Source organism: Varanus komodoensis, unplaced genomic scaffold (assembly GCF_004798865.1).
Source record: "Varanus komodoensis strain SLA01 unplaced genomic scaffold, ASM479886v1 scaffold2, whole genome shotgun sequence".
NCBI lineage: Eukaryota > Metazoa > Chordata > Lepidosauria > Squamata > Varanidae > Varanus > Varanus komodoensis.
The window spans coordinates 53,869,013-53,885,665 of NW_025335568.1; the positions used below are offsets into that span (position 1 = coordinate 53,869,013).

At 43.3% G+C, this 16,653-nt stretch overlaps 1 protein-coding gene across 1 annotated transcript in view; it reads left to right on the top strand.

Moving 5' to 3' along the window:
* The first annotated feature begins 11,138 nt into the window (after window positions 1–11,138).
* Window positions 11,139–16,653, top strand: part of MTA3 (metastasis associated 1 family member 3) — a 146,360-nt gene continuing 140,845 nt past the window's right edge. Inside the window, exon 1 of the mRNA XM_044429189.1 lies at window positions 11,139–11,259. Within this exon, the coding sequence (XP_044285124.1) occupies window positions 11,232–11,259 (28 nt within the window). The 5' untranslated portion in view covers window positions 11,139–11,231. The remainder of the gene's footprint in view (window positions 11,260–16,653) is intronic.

Sequence of the window (16,653 nt, forward strand, 5' to 3'; positions counted from 1 at the left end):
CTACAGCTCCCAGGTTTGGGAAGGCTGCCTTAGGCTACCTTCCCTGGATGGTCTAATGACATTTCATTCACAGCAACTTATGACAGGAAATGGGAATGGTCTGTAGGGGTCCTCAGCAGAGTGAATAACTGGGGAGACGATCCCCAATTTTTAAAGAAGTTTTAAAATGAGCCATTAAAAAATGGAAAAGGTGATCCAGAAGGAGCAGGGCCCAATGTTACTATATTGCCCAAATGTCCACAAAAACTCGGAGCCAGTTCTGCATAATACTGGCACAAACATCTTAAATAAATAAATAAAAATAATAATACTGAGAAATGTTAGCTGAACCTAGAAGTAAGCATTGGGTGGGGAAGCCATTGTTTATGTAATCTTCTGCTTTGTTTGAATGCCTGTTGTTTCCACCCAGCATGCTTAATTTGCTGCTGAAGAAAAAGCATATATTACAAAGACACGTAGAGTCTCTCATTGAAAACTATATGCAGTAGCAATGACCCTGGGACATGGTGTTGCTCCTGGAAGTTTCTTCAGGGATATGCATAACAGTATCTTCAGAACTGCTTGAACAATTCCTGCTAAAATATAAACCAGCCAGGTTGACTGAAAGATTTCAGCAGATGTAGGAAGTCCCTCCCTATGAGTAGTAGAAGCAGAACAAGAAATGCAGATTAGAATAAATTATTTAAAAAGATGAACTGTGCACATTCATTCAGTTTGCATACTGAGCGCAAGCTGCAGAATTCCGCTATTTCTGATAAAACATTTAGATGGCCTGTTGCACAATTTTTAGAGTAGAATATAGCCACCAAGTCTGCTCATTAAAATATCTGGGAGTAGAAATAGGGAGCATGTCTTTGAAATCTCGCTGAGCCTTGAGTTATTATTTAACATTGTTTTCCAGCATAAAAATAATGACCTACACACTCCACTTTCCCCAAACAAGGAGAAGTTCTAGAAGCCGGCTGATGGCAACCCAGGAGATTTAACTGAGTCACTGAACATTTGCTTTATGTCCATGTTTACAAGCAGAGCATAAAGGGAGAGGAATCCATACAAGGTGGCAGTTCTGCTCCTGCAGGTCAAATCCTGGTGAAGGCCACATAACACAAGGGCTGGAGAGCCATGCCCAGATGCCTGTGGAGATCTCCAATGGTCCCCAGGAAGATCACCTCTCCCTGCCGCCATATATGTATCTTGGAAAATGTTAGACAGTCCTTTTAATCTCCCTTTCCAGCCTCTGGCCTTCTTTCTCTTCCTCTGCCCCTTTGCCTTGCTCTTCCCCCTTCCCTCCCTTGCAGTCTCTGGCCTTGCACTTACTTTCCCGTCTAAACCTTTGCCTTGTGATTGTCCCCTTTCTCCCAGCCTCTAGCTTCACTATTCTCTGCTGACAACCCCCTCTTTAGTCTGTTTTGGACTAGCTAGATCCCTGTGGCAGCCATTATATGCCTAGCCACAACTCTTTTGGACTGTTCCAAAAGCCCATACCCAGTCTTTGCAGCCCCATTCTCTGACTGAGAGGGTGAGGGTGGGCTTTCTGCACTTTTTAATGCTGGGCTGGTAGAGTGAACACACTGTCCGAAGCAAGGGAATTTCATTTGTAGTAGACAGCAGCAAAGGCCGATCTTTGTGTTGCCTTGGGAAAGCGAAGGAGACTTTTCTAGCCGTGCCCAGAGGCATCTCCCTGGACAAGGTCTCTGCAGAAAGAGGCTCACGTCACACAGCGCCCTTCCAGTTGCTGAACTGCTGCAGAAAAAGATGTGGCTGCTCCCAATAGCTGGCCGTGATTTTTCTCAGCAAAGCACCGGAGAGGATGCTCCATTGTAACATTGCATTCTTACCCAGAAACATTGTGGGAAATAATTCTTTATTTGTATTATTTACTATTACATTACATTTATATCCCACCTTTCTCTTCTTTATTATTACTGAGGAACTCAAGGTGGCTTACACAGCCCTATTTTATACTCACAACAACCCTGCGAGGTAGGTTAGGCTGAGAATCTATGTCTGGCCCAATGTCGCCCAGAGAGCTCCATCAGTGGCAACTAGAACCCAGATCTTTCAGGACCCAAACCCAACACTGTAATCACCACTGACTCTCAATGTATTTATTGTGTACCTATGTATTTAGTTGATTCCTATGCCTCCTGATAGCTGAAGTTTACAACAATGCCGTGGTGCCAGATTTCACCAAAGTTACTTTTGCTTCTTTCCTGTGATGGAAAAAGCATTTTTTTAAGTAAGGGGAAAGGGAGAAGCCTTTATGAAGCAATTCAAGTGGTTATCAACTGATTGGAGTAAGAGCATGAATGATTTGTACATTGGAAATACTTACACAAGCTTTCTGCTTGTCTTCTGCTTAACTGTGTTTTTTTTTTTTGCTGTTTTGCACATCTAATTCTCCCCTCCCAAGATGCTAGAAAAGTTCCATTTGGAAGTTTCAGCTCATCATTAGATTTTCCACAAGTGAATTGCCCATTTAGGGAAAATCCATAGTCATTAAAGAACATTATGGTTCTTTTGTATTAAATCTTCAACTCCCATCCAGAGTCACTTTAGGTGAAACCATAATAATAGCACCATTCAATTAGACAGCCAACTCACAAGACTGGAGAAAGGTTGCAAAGTTGGCCTGTTTTACATTGTGAGGACAGAAGAAGAGTTGTGCTGGGTCAGACCAAGGTCCATCATCCAGCATTCTGCCTCCACAGTGTCTAATCAGATTCGTATACTGGTATTGAGAGACAAAGCACTTCTGATATCAGATGTGATATACAGCGACTGATAGCCTCATCTTCCATGAATTTGTCTATCCTGCTTTTAAAGTTGTAAAAGTTAGTGGCTATCACCACATCTTATGGTTGAAAAATGCCATAGTTTAAATATATGCTAGGCAAAGAAGTACTTTTTATTACATTGTCATGGATTCTTATTTTTTTTAAAGTAGCAATAACAAAATGACTTCCAGAGCATGAGCAGATTTTTTTTCTTCCAAAAGTAAGGTTTTAGGATACTTCATTCTTGCTTCCATAGCTGGCCACTATTATGTTCTTGGCTGCTTCAATATACAGTTGTGTGCAGTGTTTTGATACACTGGCTACTGGAGTGTGTATTTTTGATTAAGTTAGGTGTTATCTATTATTATTCCCTTTTGATTTATTCAAACATTTAAATTTTAGGAATGTACTGATTTAATGTTTATGAAAGCTGTATCCAGATTTTTAATTGTATTGTTGTTATTAGGGAAAGGAATTGTATTTGCATTGCTTTGGGTTTCCTTTTGAAAGAAGAAATGGACTACAAGCATGCAATGAAATGGATACTTGTTAGGTAGGAACCAAGCCAGCCCCTCTGTCCATCCGTCTCCATCTCTGTTCTATTCATTTTCTGTATTTGTATTTAAGACAAACATGAAACATTATTTTGCAAAGAATAATATGGTTATTGAGACAGACGGTGATTTCACTGTGCTTCTGTCCTGCTGACACACCTCTATTTGTAAGTTTATCCCTGGGATAATAAAGATAAAGTGGCTCCTTTTGAGGTTGCTCAGGGGTTTTTTTAATGCTAGATGTATTCTCCTGTTCACAATCAATAGCTCTCCTGTTTCCACCTAGAGTCTGTGATTAAAAAAGCACACACACAACAAGAACAACAAAAACCCATCAACAAGCCATTTTTCTAGGGCTTGTAGCTTGCTTTTAGTTTAATTAGTATAGGCAACAGAATGCATTTTTGATGTACTTTCTCCACTCCACCAATGGCACCAACTTGCTTTTTAAAAAATCCACCCTTTTTTTACTGTGGCACATGGAGAGTAATGATTAGGCCCACTGAGACACTGGGCATGACATTTCCTTATATGTATACGAATATAATATGCATTCAAAATATTCTAAGCTACAAATGTGTAGAGGAAGGTCTGTTTTTGCTAGCCTTGTGAGAGCCCGTGCTTCTGCAGCAGAGCTCAAGTCTTGTATGCTGGAGGAGTCAGGATCCATCTCAGGCCTCTCCACATGGGGCTGCAAAATTACCTACCTGAAATCCTGGTGAATTGCTGCCAGTCAGTGTTGAACATATTGCATTAGCTGATGCCCATAGTGGCCAACTAACACTGCTAAGAAGGATGGAGAGCCAAAATGTCTCCCCCACGCCATTTCCTTGGAATCCTTCTCAAGAGGTCTTGAGGCACAACATGCTGCCATTCCATTTCCTTCGACCCACATTGCCTGTGATGTGCACCTGTGACCAAAGCGGTTGCTGCCCGCTGAGATATATTCGTCTCATTCTGATGCACTCTATGGCTTGCTGAGTCAGCTGAGCCCCGTCGCTGCAGCCTTTCAAGGTGAGAACAGAAACCAGCCCTTCCACAGCCAGGTCTTCAGTATTAGCTGATTGGGAACAGTGATTTTGTTTTTCTTGCGGTCACGTTTTATGATTGGGAATTTATGTCACTTGTGTATTTGTTCTGTCTTTTTAATGCTTTTATTATTGTAGCTGGCTTTGAAGTGCTGTTCTGTAAGACAGCTTTAAGATACAGACAACTTCAGGAGGAGCAATGTTTACTCTGGTGTTCAGCTGCACACGTACATGATTGGCTCTGGTTGCGTGTAGTTCCTTACCATTGAAATCAGTGGATTTACAGTCCTGACTAACTTGTTCCAATAGTTCCAACAGGGGTCAAGGGCAGCAAACCATCTCAATCCAACCCATTAAGTCACAACTGCAATACAATATCTGGTAATATGCCAGAGACATTACACCAGTGCAAGAGGAGTGAAATTTCCTTTCAGACATTAATTTATATGCATGGTTTAGGATGTAGGAACTCTACATACTCAGATCTGTACTGTTGGAAATGGCAAGTACACAAATCTAAGAGGAACACTTATGATGAAATCTGAGGACCACTTTCATTCATTTCATTTCTATACCACCCAATAGCAGAAACTGCCTGCTACAACAACAGTACAATTCACCTGCACCAGATGAATGAAAATGTTTGCATTAGAGGAGTTGTGGAAAGGATTCTAGAGTTCATGTTCAAATGGCATAGCCTCCTTAGAGTGCTCCATTTCAGGAGGCAGATGGGGGAATCAGATGAACAATTATAAAACAACTTGCAGATAGATATTCAGGGGAACTACTCTAGGGTTGTTGTTGTTGTTTTCCCCCCAGCCAAGCTAGCAGCTTTCAGAGATGCAGTCTTCATGTGTGTTCTACTGTGGAGTTTGTATCCTGAGATTTTTCTGAGCATGCAGGTTCAACTGTTATTGAACAGTTAACTCAACTGTTGTTGTGGTTAACTTCATGCAACATACAGCTGAAAGAAACACTATGTGTTTCTAGGAGCTTTTGCTCTTGAGAATCGATGTGGAAGGATAACAGGTAGACCGTGATAAGTCACAGTCTATATTGTGATCGCCACGGTGGACCAGCTGGAAAGAGGTAGCCCATATGCAATTGTGTCAGGAATACACATGGCTTCTTCTGGGAGTGTAGCTAAGCTCACATGAAGTTGTTCGTGTAGGGTTGTCCAGTGCCTGTGATTGAGTGCCGGCACCAGTTCCACAGGAGTCTGACTCAAGAACTCACCCACTCTGGAGATCACTATACAGCCCTACATGTGAACCATCTTGAAGAAGAAACCAACATTTCCCACTTTATTTGGACAGAGATATTTTTCCTCACTGAGGCAGTAAACCCTGTGATTGATCTGTACCACTTTGGCCTACAGATGGGAGCTCACATGAGGAGCTGTGCCTTCCTTTAAAAATCCCATTTTTTGCACAGAGATAACTGGCATGCTGGAGGGAAAGCTAGGGCAGAACCTTTCCCCATAGCAACTCCCTCCCACAGTCTGAAATGGTATAGCCCAGACATAGGCCCACTGCTCATTTACTGTCAGGTTCAGGGCATACCAAAGGATCAAAGGCAACTCTCCTACGAGGAAAGGCTATAATGGTATTGGATTAGAAAAGATAAGGGCAGGTGGTGGGTACAAGGACATGACAGAAGTGTATAAAGTTATGCATGGTGCTGATGCACAGATCAATAGATAGAACTTTAATTGGTTCAAGATGGATAAAAGGAAGTACTTCTTTTAAAAAAGTCATAGAAAAACTGTGGAACTCACTGCTGCAAGATGCTGTGATAGCTACCAAGTTAGTTTGCTGGCTTCATCCTGCATTGCGGGATGCTTGGATAAGGCTCACATTCTGTTGTATAAGTTACACCTTAGGTTGACCTTCAACAGAGTTCTTCTAAGGCATTATCAAATTCAGTCTAGTAAAAAAGGCCACAAATTTCAACCTCCTGCCTTTTATAATTTTCTTTTAATTTACAATCAAATCCTGCATGGGGAAGAAAAATCCCCCAAATTTGCTTAAGAATAGGCTTGTGGGGCACTTTTGGACTCCTAACAAAAGGTCCAAACTAAAGGCAGTAAAGAAGATTAGCTAAAGGTCATCTCAATCTTTTTTGCAAGCCAAGAGTTTGAGCTAAAACCTCCAGCAAACAGAATTACAGTCCATTGAGGGCAAGCCTTTTTATGCTGATTTGAGTTGTGTAGGCCAAACTATTGTTATGTAGATTGAACAATAGGTACAATCATTATGCAAATATTAGTGACATGCATCCCTGCAGGAAAAATTAAATTAAATAACCTCTACTTAAATTACCTGTACTAGCTGAAACCAGAAATCTATTCTCTGATTCAAACATCCTGGAAGTAACTTTTAGTGAAACAAAGGCCTTTCATATGCAGCATTTGCCTTGCCTGAGGCACTTTTGCCTGGGGTTGTAAAATGACCCCAAATGGGACTAAATTTAAAATGGGCTAGATTTCAAATTGAGCAAGGGTGAAGATTAAAAGGGGATTGACTAGGCTAACTCGAGGTCTATAAGTCTATCAATGGCTACTAGTCATGATTACTCTGCATTACCTCCAGGACAAGAAGCAGTATCCCCCTGTATACCAGTTGCTGGGAGAAGGTCTAGATGAGTGCTATTGCTCCTGTCCTGCTTGTGGTCTTCCACAAGCTGGGTTACTTAATGGAGGAACAGCATCCTGAACTAACCAGGTCCTTGGTGTGATCCGGCATAACCCATCTTTTTAGGGAGTTCTTTCTGATGTTTGTTTTACAGATAAGTAACTGAGGCTAAGAAAGTTATAAACTTAAGGTCATGAACTTCACTGGCAAAAGAAGACCATAGTGTAGCTTCCATGTAGCCTGAAGTGCCTGATCCTGCCTAATCTTGGAAGCTAAGCAAGATCAGGCCTGTGCAGAAGTGGGATGGAAGACTTGAGTGTATGATTCTATGATTATTGCTGTCAACTGCCTAGAGACCTTTGGCTATGGGCAGTATAAAAATGTAATAATAATAATAATATCAGTTTGGTCCTAATCAGTAAAGCTTTCCTTTCGGTTGGAAAAGACTATGAAATCTCTTTAAATATGGTAGAAATTGGACCTCATCAAAGCCGGAAGGGCACAAAATGTGGCATTTACAATTTCACACATTGATTTGTTTTAGAGCTGGGACTAGAATGCTCATTTTGCATTAAGCAGGAAATGAAAGTCAGTGCTGAGTAGCTTATAAGAAATATTAATCTAATAGTCACATACTCATTTAAAATAAAGGAGGTGAGCATGAGACTAGATTAAATGCATGTTGTAGAGAAGAAATGCTTCCATCTGTGGTTATAACTTTTAAGCACTATATAAGCACTTAATTCTACATTTCACTGCAACAGATCCATTGAGACATCAATCTAACTAACCTGGAGATACAAGGAAGTAAATGTTTAGTAAAAAGGACATTAATGGCTCACCCTAGCCAGAACAGCAGAAATTTTTCTCTGTGGTCAAGCTCCCATCCATAATCCTATTTAACCCATTATCCAATGCATTCAGATGCGGAAAAAAGCCATACAATACTTGGGACTCCTTAGCCAGCACCGTTGAATGGGTAATGCTGGAAACAATAGAACGTTTGTCATCTAAATAGGAATGGGATTCCACTCTGAAATGATTTTCATTAATTAAAGTCAAATATATTAAGGGACAAGTTTGTCACATAATAAAATTCATGCCTTAGGAGCAATCTGCCTTCATTTTACTTGTAAATAATTCAGTCTTGTCATCATTGATACTGAAACTGCAATTTGGTCTCACCTTTTAATCTCTTTTCCCTCAGGCACAAGCACATTTTTTCTATCCAAATTGGGGGAAAAAAATCAGGGTTTGGGTGTTATTAATCTCCAGTTTTGTTCCCTACTGTCAAATACAGCCCATTTTTCTTTTCTATCGGGATCCTTGTGGGAATTACATTCTATATAATGAGTGAAGAAAATATAAACAGTAGCTTCAAGATGGGGTTAGACAACAAGAAATCAATGAGTAAGCATCTGAGGCAATGCTATACTTTCAACCAGCCTTCAGAGTTGTTCGGGTGTTCAGGTGCATTTCTTGAGAGGATCTAGGGATCCCCAGCATACATTTTTTCAGTCCTATCACATCTCCCAGGAGTCTGTGGGAGAAATCATGACATAGGATCAAACCATATCTGTTATGTTGGTAGAAAAGCATGTCATATGGTGCATTCCACTGTGGGAGTGAGCGTAGCCTCTGACTGTGAAGTTAAACATAGTGGTATTTTCCTCCCACAACCACTAGAAATCTGGGGAAGCAAAGCAATCATTATGTGGTGCAGCTTAGTCACATAATCAGAAACTATATGCCATTATTTTCCCATGAGTTACAGGCTCTTTGTGGAACACTTCCTAGTTGCCCAACTCTGCTCTCCTTTAAAGAAGAGCCAAACTCAGTGCTAGCGTTTATACTTGGCATGAAGAAGGTCCCAGGTCCAACCTTGGATAACATCAAGTAGAACCAAGAAAGATCCAAGTATGTAGGGAAGTTGTGGCTCTTTAAATGTGATTGGACTACAATTCCCATCTCCCATCACCTCTGGGTATGCTGACTAAGGATGATGGAAAATATAGTCCACCACTATCTAAAGGGTTACAAATTGTCTATCCCTGGTGTAGGCAGGACTGAGATAGCCAGTCAGCTAAGGGTTTGACTTGGTATCAAGCTTACATAGCTTGTATTCTCCTGATGTTTTCTATGTTCCATCCCTAGTCTGTCATTTACAGCAAATGGTCGTTCGGTGTAAGCTGTTTGGGAAGCTTGGTAGATAGAGCAACCTGAGCCTGAAAGGTCTGATAAATATGTTCTACTAAAAATAATATTACTCATCATTTTTCCAAACTGTGCTTCTTCCTATTCTTGAGTAGATAATAAATTTGGATAATATACATGACGTTTTGAGTGGAATATCTCATCAAAACATTCAGGATCAAGATGCTCAATCTACCAAGCTTCCCAAACCACCATCAGCCATTTCTTTGGCAGGTAAACTTATGGAATTCTCACATAGTTTTTACACAGTTCACTGTGTAAAAATGTGTGTATTGCTGCTCTAGGTGTTCGATAAAATTCCTGAGAGTCCCTTGGACTGCAAAGAGATCAGGGCAATTCTAAAGGAAATCAACCTTGACTGTTCTCTAGAAGGACAGATACTGAAGCTGAAGCTCAAATGCTTTGGCCACCCAATCAGAAGGAAGGACGCACTGGAAAAGACCCAGTCCTGGGAACGACTGAAGGCAAAAGAAGAAGGGGACAGCAGAGGATGAGGTGGCTGGATGGAGTCACTGGTGCAGTGGGCATGGGGTTGGGTGGGCTCCAGGGGATAGTGGAGGAAAGAAGAGCCTGGCATGCTGGTCCATGGCATCGTGGAGAGTCAGGGATGGCGTTGCAACTGAACAAGCCAAATTCCATGCACACTCTTGACTGTATAGCTCTACTACAGCTATTCAGGTAAACTAGTGCACCCAGACTGTTACCTGTCCAGTATAGTTTTCATGATTAGCATAGCATTTCTGGGTGCTGGGACACTAAAATGCTAATGAAGAGAGCCTTTGGCTAGATCCTCTTCCTTTCTGGAATTTAACATCCCCTACAAAGGATACTGTCCCCGTAACTGGCAAATGGCTATGTACATATGTGTAAAAAGGCTAACCCCCACATGCAAACCAACTGCATGTGACCTCTCCCACATACAAGATCATACAGATTAACATCAGTGTGCCCACGTTATGAGACAGCCCACCACCACTCCGATGACTGTGAGAGCTGCCCAAAGTGCCGTTCTGTTCCTGGAACTCGGCAATCCTGCGCACAGGAAGAAACATGGAGAGAAGAAAGAGCCTGGCTGACAAGTGCCGGCCTTACACGTGCTATGTGTTTGCTGCCCTAAAACCACAAAGTGAGTAAGGGAGGGGTGCGCGTCCTAATACATAAGGATCAAGGGGACAAATATGAGAACTCTGCATATGTCTGCTCTGCATGGTGCCTGTGGTGGGGTCCTGGCAAATATGATTGCTGTGCAAATCTGTGTGATCCTTATTATACCGTACAATTACGCGTATTTGGAATCGGTTGTGCCGCTTTCCTGGAAAATGATGGCCAAGAAAGAATTGCGAGTCTGGGATTCCTGCCATCTCCAAACTATCCTGTCGCTCGTTTTACAAGTTACGATATTCAGCACCTCTTTCCGGTTCTGTCAATCACCGTATGCACCTGTGAGTGCTACCTTGCGTGCCGGTAACACGGCTACCTGTCCGTGCACGCCTGCGCACAGAAAAGTCATCTTTCCGGAGCGGCACCTGAGTGCACCTCGAGGTGGCGGCTACGCCGCGCTCACCCCACCCATTGGCTGACCCTCCCGCATTTCCCTCCCCGCCCCCTTTTTTTCCTGGGGATCGAGCACATGGGGGGAGCGAGAGAGGAAAGCTGTTAACCCCTCCTCTCCCGGGTGCTGGACGCGCGTCCGTGCGCTCTGGCGGCGGGGCTCGCAGTGCCCGGCCCAGCGAGGCGGGCCCGGATGCTTGGCTTTAACCCTTCACATCCTGCGGCTTCCTTAGCTGGCCTCCCCTCCCCCTCCCCTCCCCCACAGGCGGGTTGGCCGTGCGGCGCCAGAACCGCCCGGCTCCCTGTTGTGTCCGGGGTGCGTGGCAGAAAGGCCAGTCGCGGCTGCTGCTGCTGCTGCAGCAACAGCAACAGCAGCAGCAGCAGCGAGGAGAACTGGGCGCTCCTCCCCTTTCCCAGCCTGGCGGCGACGACGACAGCGGCGGCAGACGAAGAGGGAGGGCGCAGAGCGTAGACATGGCGGCCAACATGTACCGAGTGGGAGGTAGGGGTGTGTGTGCGTGCGTGTGTGCATGTGTGTGTGTGTGCGTGCGGATTTGGGGTGAGGTGGCGGCCTCTCGCGGGTCGCACCGCGCGCCTCCCCACCAGTGCCCTCTGCTCTGCTCTGCGGCTGCGGGCCAGAAAGGAGGGCCGGGCGCCGGGCCGGGATGGTTGGGAGGGAAAGGAGGGGCGGCTTGGCCCTTGGCCGGGTGGGGGAAAAAAGAGCAAAGGGGCGTGCTGCCTCGGAAGCCGACGAGCCTGGCGCAGCACCCGCCCCCCGCAGGGAACCCGGCCTCCTGATTCCTTCCGACGAGGGGTCCTGACGGAGGAGGCCACAACCCACCTTGCCAGAAAGGAGGAGGACGAGGAGGCAGTGATGAGAGGGAGAAGCCCCCCCCCTTCCCCTCCGCAGAACCGAAGGCAACCCGGGTGCACGGGGGCCGCAGTCTCTGCAGCTTCCCTGCACAGCCGGCTCGGCCTCCCCCACACCAGAGCTTAATATATTTGCGGGTGGGAGGAAGGTGCGGAGCGAGCTTCCGCGATCACTTCTGGCTGGAAAGCTTTCCCTGCATTTCTGGCATGGAAGACCCTCTCAGTGCACCCAGCGGGGGAAGAAAGGCGCAATGACATGAATACGCGGGCAAGCGAAGCGGATGCCACCATGTTCGGATGCGCGCACTCTTTCAGTGTGCACAGGATTGCGGTCCAGCAGTGCACACCTATGCACAGTGATGCACGACCCATGGAGGCTAGTGGGGGTTTTCCCCAAGTAAATAGAGGTATATGACTATGGTCCCTTAAAAATGAAAGAAAAATAAAGCTTCTCGAAGGGGGAGTATTCAAAATTTGGGATGGAAGGTACATAGAGGGAGGAGTTCCCTTTCCTTGTACCAAAACTGGAATTGTACTTGGCTGTAGGAACCGCTGATTTCATACAGGGCACTGTTAACCTGTGGAATTCGTGGCCACAGGATGTGATGAAGAGTTTTAAAAGGTTTAGCATTCTAGAAAGCTGGGTTTAGAACCTGGTTTTAGCCACAATAGCTAAATGGAAAATCTTGTATTCTGAGATAGTGGCCAAGTTTAGATAAGATAGCAACCCACACTCGGGTTGGATATTGAGTGTGGGCTGATGTTGAAATGGGGGTTGTGTTGTCTGAACCCTGCAACACATGGGGAACAACCAAACAAACCATGGTTTCTCTTCATGTCTAAGTTCAGACAACATGGCAACCCACATTTCAAGAACAACTCATATTTCAACAAAAACCCACACCAAACCTATATTCAGGTGTAGGTTATGTTGTCTGTACTGTACCTTGACTATCGGGTGCTGGGAGGCGAACATTGGTGAGGACTCTCTTCTTGATTCCTGGAAGCATCTGGATGTTGGGCCAGGTGGATTTCTGGTCCCATCCTGAAATGTTCTACTACTACAGAGGGTGAAATAGGTGGACTCTCTGTTTATAAGTTCTGATTCATAGAAAACAGAAGCATGTTTTTTTTTTCTAATGCAATTGGTTCTTTGGGTATACATGCATGAGACTCCAGTCTGAAATGGCCACTTAACACAGGAATACCATTTTCACTGTCACAGCTATATACACAATAATGTGGACAAACTGTAATCTTGTGGAAACATTAGGGCCTGCTATTTGCAAATGGCAGATAAAGCAATAGCACATTCATATTGTATGTTATGTCTCATATGCTGGAATGTCCCACTCCCCACAGAAAATATTCCTATGCATAGAAGGCAAACATGTCAGGAAGAAAGCTAGAGTAGCCCCTTCTGTCCAGCATGTTGGTTCTCTGTGTGCAGGAGGCAAGTACTGTGAGAGAAGACATAGATAAATATTTTGGTACTGCTAGCGTAGTGAAAAGGAGCAACTCCATCTGCCCTGAAATGGTAGAGCCGACACTCAGGTTTATATAGGCAAAGTACTCGGAGGAGGGCTTTCTCTGCAGTGGTGCCCAATCTTTGGAATGCACTCCCCAGAGAGGTCCACCTGGCGCCGTCGTTACTTGTTTTTTGGCACCAGGTGAAGACCTTTTTATTTAAATGTCACTGTAATTGTTAACAGTATTTGCTTATTTATCTGGCCAGGGCGACTTCTTTTATATTTTATATTTTTATTTATTTTATATTGTTAATTTTAATTTTATATTGTTATTTTTGTATTTTATTGTATTTTATTGTGTTTGTAAGCCGCCCCGAGGCTTCGGCAAGGGGCGGCATAGAAATGTTCTAATAATAATAATAATAATTGTAATTTGAGCAAAAGTTTGAAGGGCTTTGACAGAGGAAATAAATGGAAATCAGGATGCCATAATATTTTTCTTAGAGTTAGGATTCCCTGCTTGCTGTACACTGCATAATTGTATACTTAGTCATAGTCACCCAAATTTTACTGGCTGCTGGTTTCTTGGTTGCTTTGGAGACATACCATACTCAACTTTGCAGCTTTGTACAATTGCTCAATAAGGTCTTTATGTAAGAATACTTGGTCCTTAGGCTTGGAAAGATGAAGTAGCATAGGTTTAGGAGTTACCAGTGGTCTAACTTGGAGAAATTTCTGGCAGCAGTCAGCATCCATTTTCCTAAACTCACCACAGCTAGTCTCTGTCCCCATTGTCTTCTCTGCTTTTGTGTTTTCTACTCCAAGCATACTTAGATACATGTTTTTCACACCTTCTCTTTTCTTGTTCCCATACAATTGATTGAACTCTGCAAAAACAGTGCATGGTGCAGTCCCGTTACTGGACATTGCTACTTCAAGCAGCATGCAGGCAATTGCATTTCTTTTACTCTGTAGTGGAAGTCCTGACCTGCACATGAAATGAAAATGTTGTTGTGAGTGTTTTCTGATACATATTTTCCCCCATCTACTGTCTAAAATGCTCCAGTCCAAGAAAGTACAGTGTGTTATTTGTGCTTATTTGAATTATCCTTGAGCCTGACTTTTGACAAGCGTTGTAGAGTCCCCAGTACATTTATATTAAGTCTTTCTTATTTCTGCATCTCAGAAAACTGCTTTATTAGTGAGTCCACAAATCTTTACAATTTGTATTTGGCCCCATGGAATGGGACATTTAATTCTGAGCCACATCCTACCTTAGTTGTAGATACATTAGGTTACTTTAGTTGAATCCCTGTCTCCCTTCCTCAGTTCTTAGCTTAGGATGAACTGAGAAAGGTTTTGCACTTCCTGTTCCCCCAGTACCATGGCATTACTTCAGTTGCTTCTTCTGACCTGTAATAATTGGCCAGGAGAGACTGGACAGGTAGTTGCAATGGTGCTGTAAGGCTCTTTTCAGCTCAGGGAAAGCTCAGTTAAAGGAAACTCTTTCCCCTTCCTTTACAGCCTAGCTGTATTAAAAAAGCCTCACTTCATCACTCTAGTTTCACTTTTCATCTTTACAAGTGCTAAGAGAGCCACTGTCATACCACAAGCTTCTGCAAGAAAAGGTGGATACTAAAATGGAAAGAGGTGAGAAACTGGCCAATTAACTGCTTGCCTGTGGCACAGGGGTACCTTTCTTTAAGCAGTTGGCAAGTTAAACCTCTCTCTTCCTTGCCAGCAGCAGCAAGGAACTGGAGCCATGACTGGTTTAATTTGGAGCGTCTCGCTAATGAATAGCCATGTTCTGTGGCCAATATATTTGTTTCCTTCTTCTAAAGTTAGTTCCCTGCTTTATCTCATAAACCTGAAATGGCAATTGCTTTTTAACTTTCTTCAGTCTTCATGTTGCCTATACTCCCAAAAAGGGGATATTCTGTTCATTCAATGAAATGAATTTAAAGTTGCTGTCTTGTACTAGGAGTAACCCCCATTTAACCCTGTGTGACTTCTAAATGAACACTTAAAAGATTGCAGTGTCCATTTAGGAAATGAATGTATCATTAAGGACCACTCAGTTCAGTGTTTCTGAAAATGCTTTTTTATGAATGCAGAAATGGGTGCAGTTAGAGAAGCAGTGCAAGTAAAACAGGTGTGGAGAGTGTCTGCTGTCCAGAGATTGATTAGTTCATTTTACTTCCTCTTCATTTCCTTCTGCAATGTTTTAAAATTGTTGTTTTAAAATACAGCGGTACCTCGGCTCATGAATCCCTCAGTTCATTACCAAATTGGGTCGCGAACAGAAATTTAGGAAAACATTTTCCTCAGGTCTTGAACTCCACAGCGGGTGATGATTGCGATTGCTCCCATCTTCCCTGCAAAGGCGCGATCAAGGTTGTGCTCAGAGGGGGAGATGACTGCGATTGCACCCGTCTCCTCCCCCGTCTTCCTTGTGATTAAAAAAAAACATTTACAAATATTTACAGAATGAATTAACCTTATTTACATTGAACCTTATGGGGAAATTTGACTTGACTCACAACCAATTTGGGTCACGAACAGAGTCGAACGGATTAAGTTCATGAGCCAAGGTACCACTATAAATATCTTTTCTTCAGCTAGTCCGTGTTAATTATGCAGCAGCTGCTTTACTTCGCTTTTCTCCTTTGTTTCACAAAATGTTATTTTTAATACAACTGCAAGTGGTCAGTATCATATTGAAGGGCCAGGTCCCCCAATTTCTCATGGCAAACAAGACAAATGTTACTTATAACTTGATACCAAGTTCAGCACATGCAAATATCATCTACAAAAACAAAGAAAGTTGATTTCTTGCTTGAGAAGTATGGCTTTTACTCACATGGAAACAAATTAGGGTGCAATCTTTTGCAAGTTCACAAAGAAAAATATCTTACATTTCCCAGCATGCCTTGTAGCTAGCTGAGGCATGCTGGGAGTTATAGACCTTTTTTCTGTCTCACATTGAATTGGATTGCGCCTCCAGTTGATTAATACATCACTTAATTAAGACTCATAGAATTTGAGCAGCAGGGGCCCTAGAATAGGCTTGTGCTGTAAACTGAGTCAGATCATAGGTCTTTGTAGCTCATTTTTGCTAAACATGGACTGGTAACAGCTCTTCAAAACCCTTTTTGGGATCAAAATTGGGACCTTCCACTGAGCTCTAACCTGTCCCTGTGCAGAACTCTTCCAAGGCTGTCAAGTGAGACTTAGCCTCAAAGGGAAAGATCTAACCTTAGAGGCCCACTCCCAGTGTGGATGGAAACGTCTGTGGCTCTTTTTTCTCTGATGTCTGAATTCCAACACTGGGGTTCTGATGTTGGTAGAATTTAAAAGGGAGCAGCAATGCTGATCATCCTGCCGTCTAGACGTGTCTCTTGGACATGGGGAGAAATGTATGCCAGGCCTGGAGGTGGTGGACATCATTTCACTTCTATTGGTATGAAAGAGAAATCACATCATCCCCAACTCTGGAAGGGAAAGGAAGAAAAATGTTGGTCTTCTCTCCCTTTCATCCTTCCAGCACAAGCCTGGAA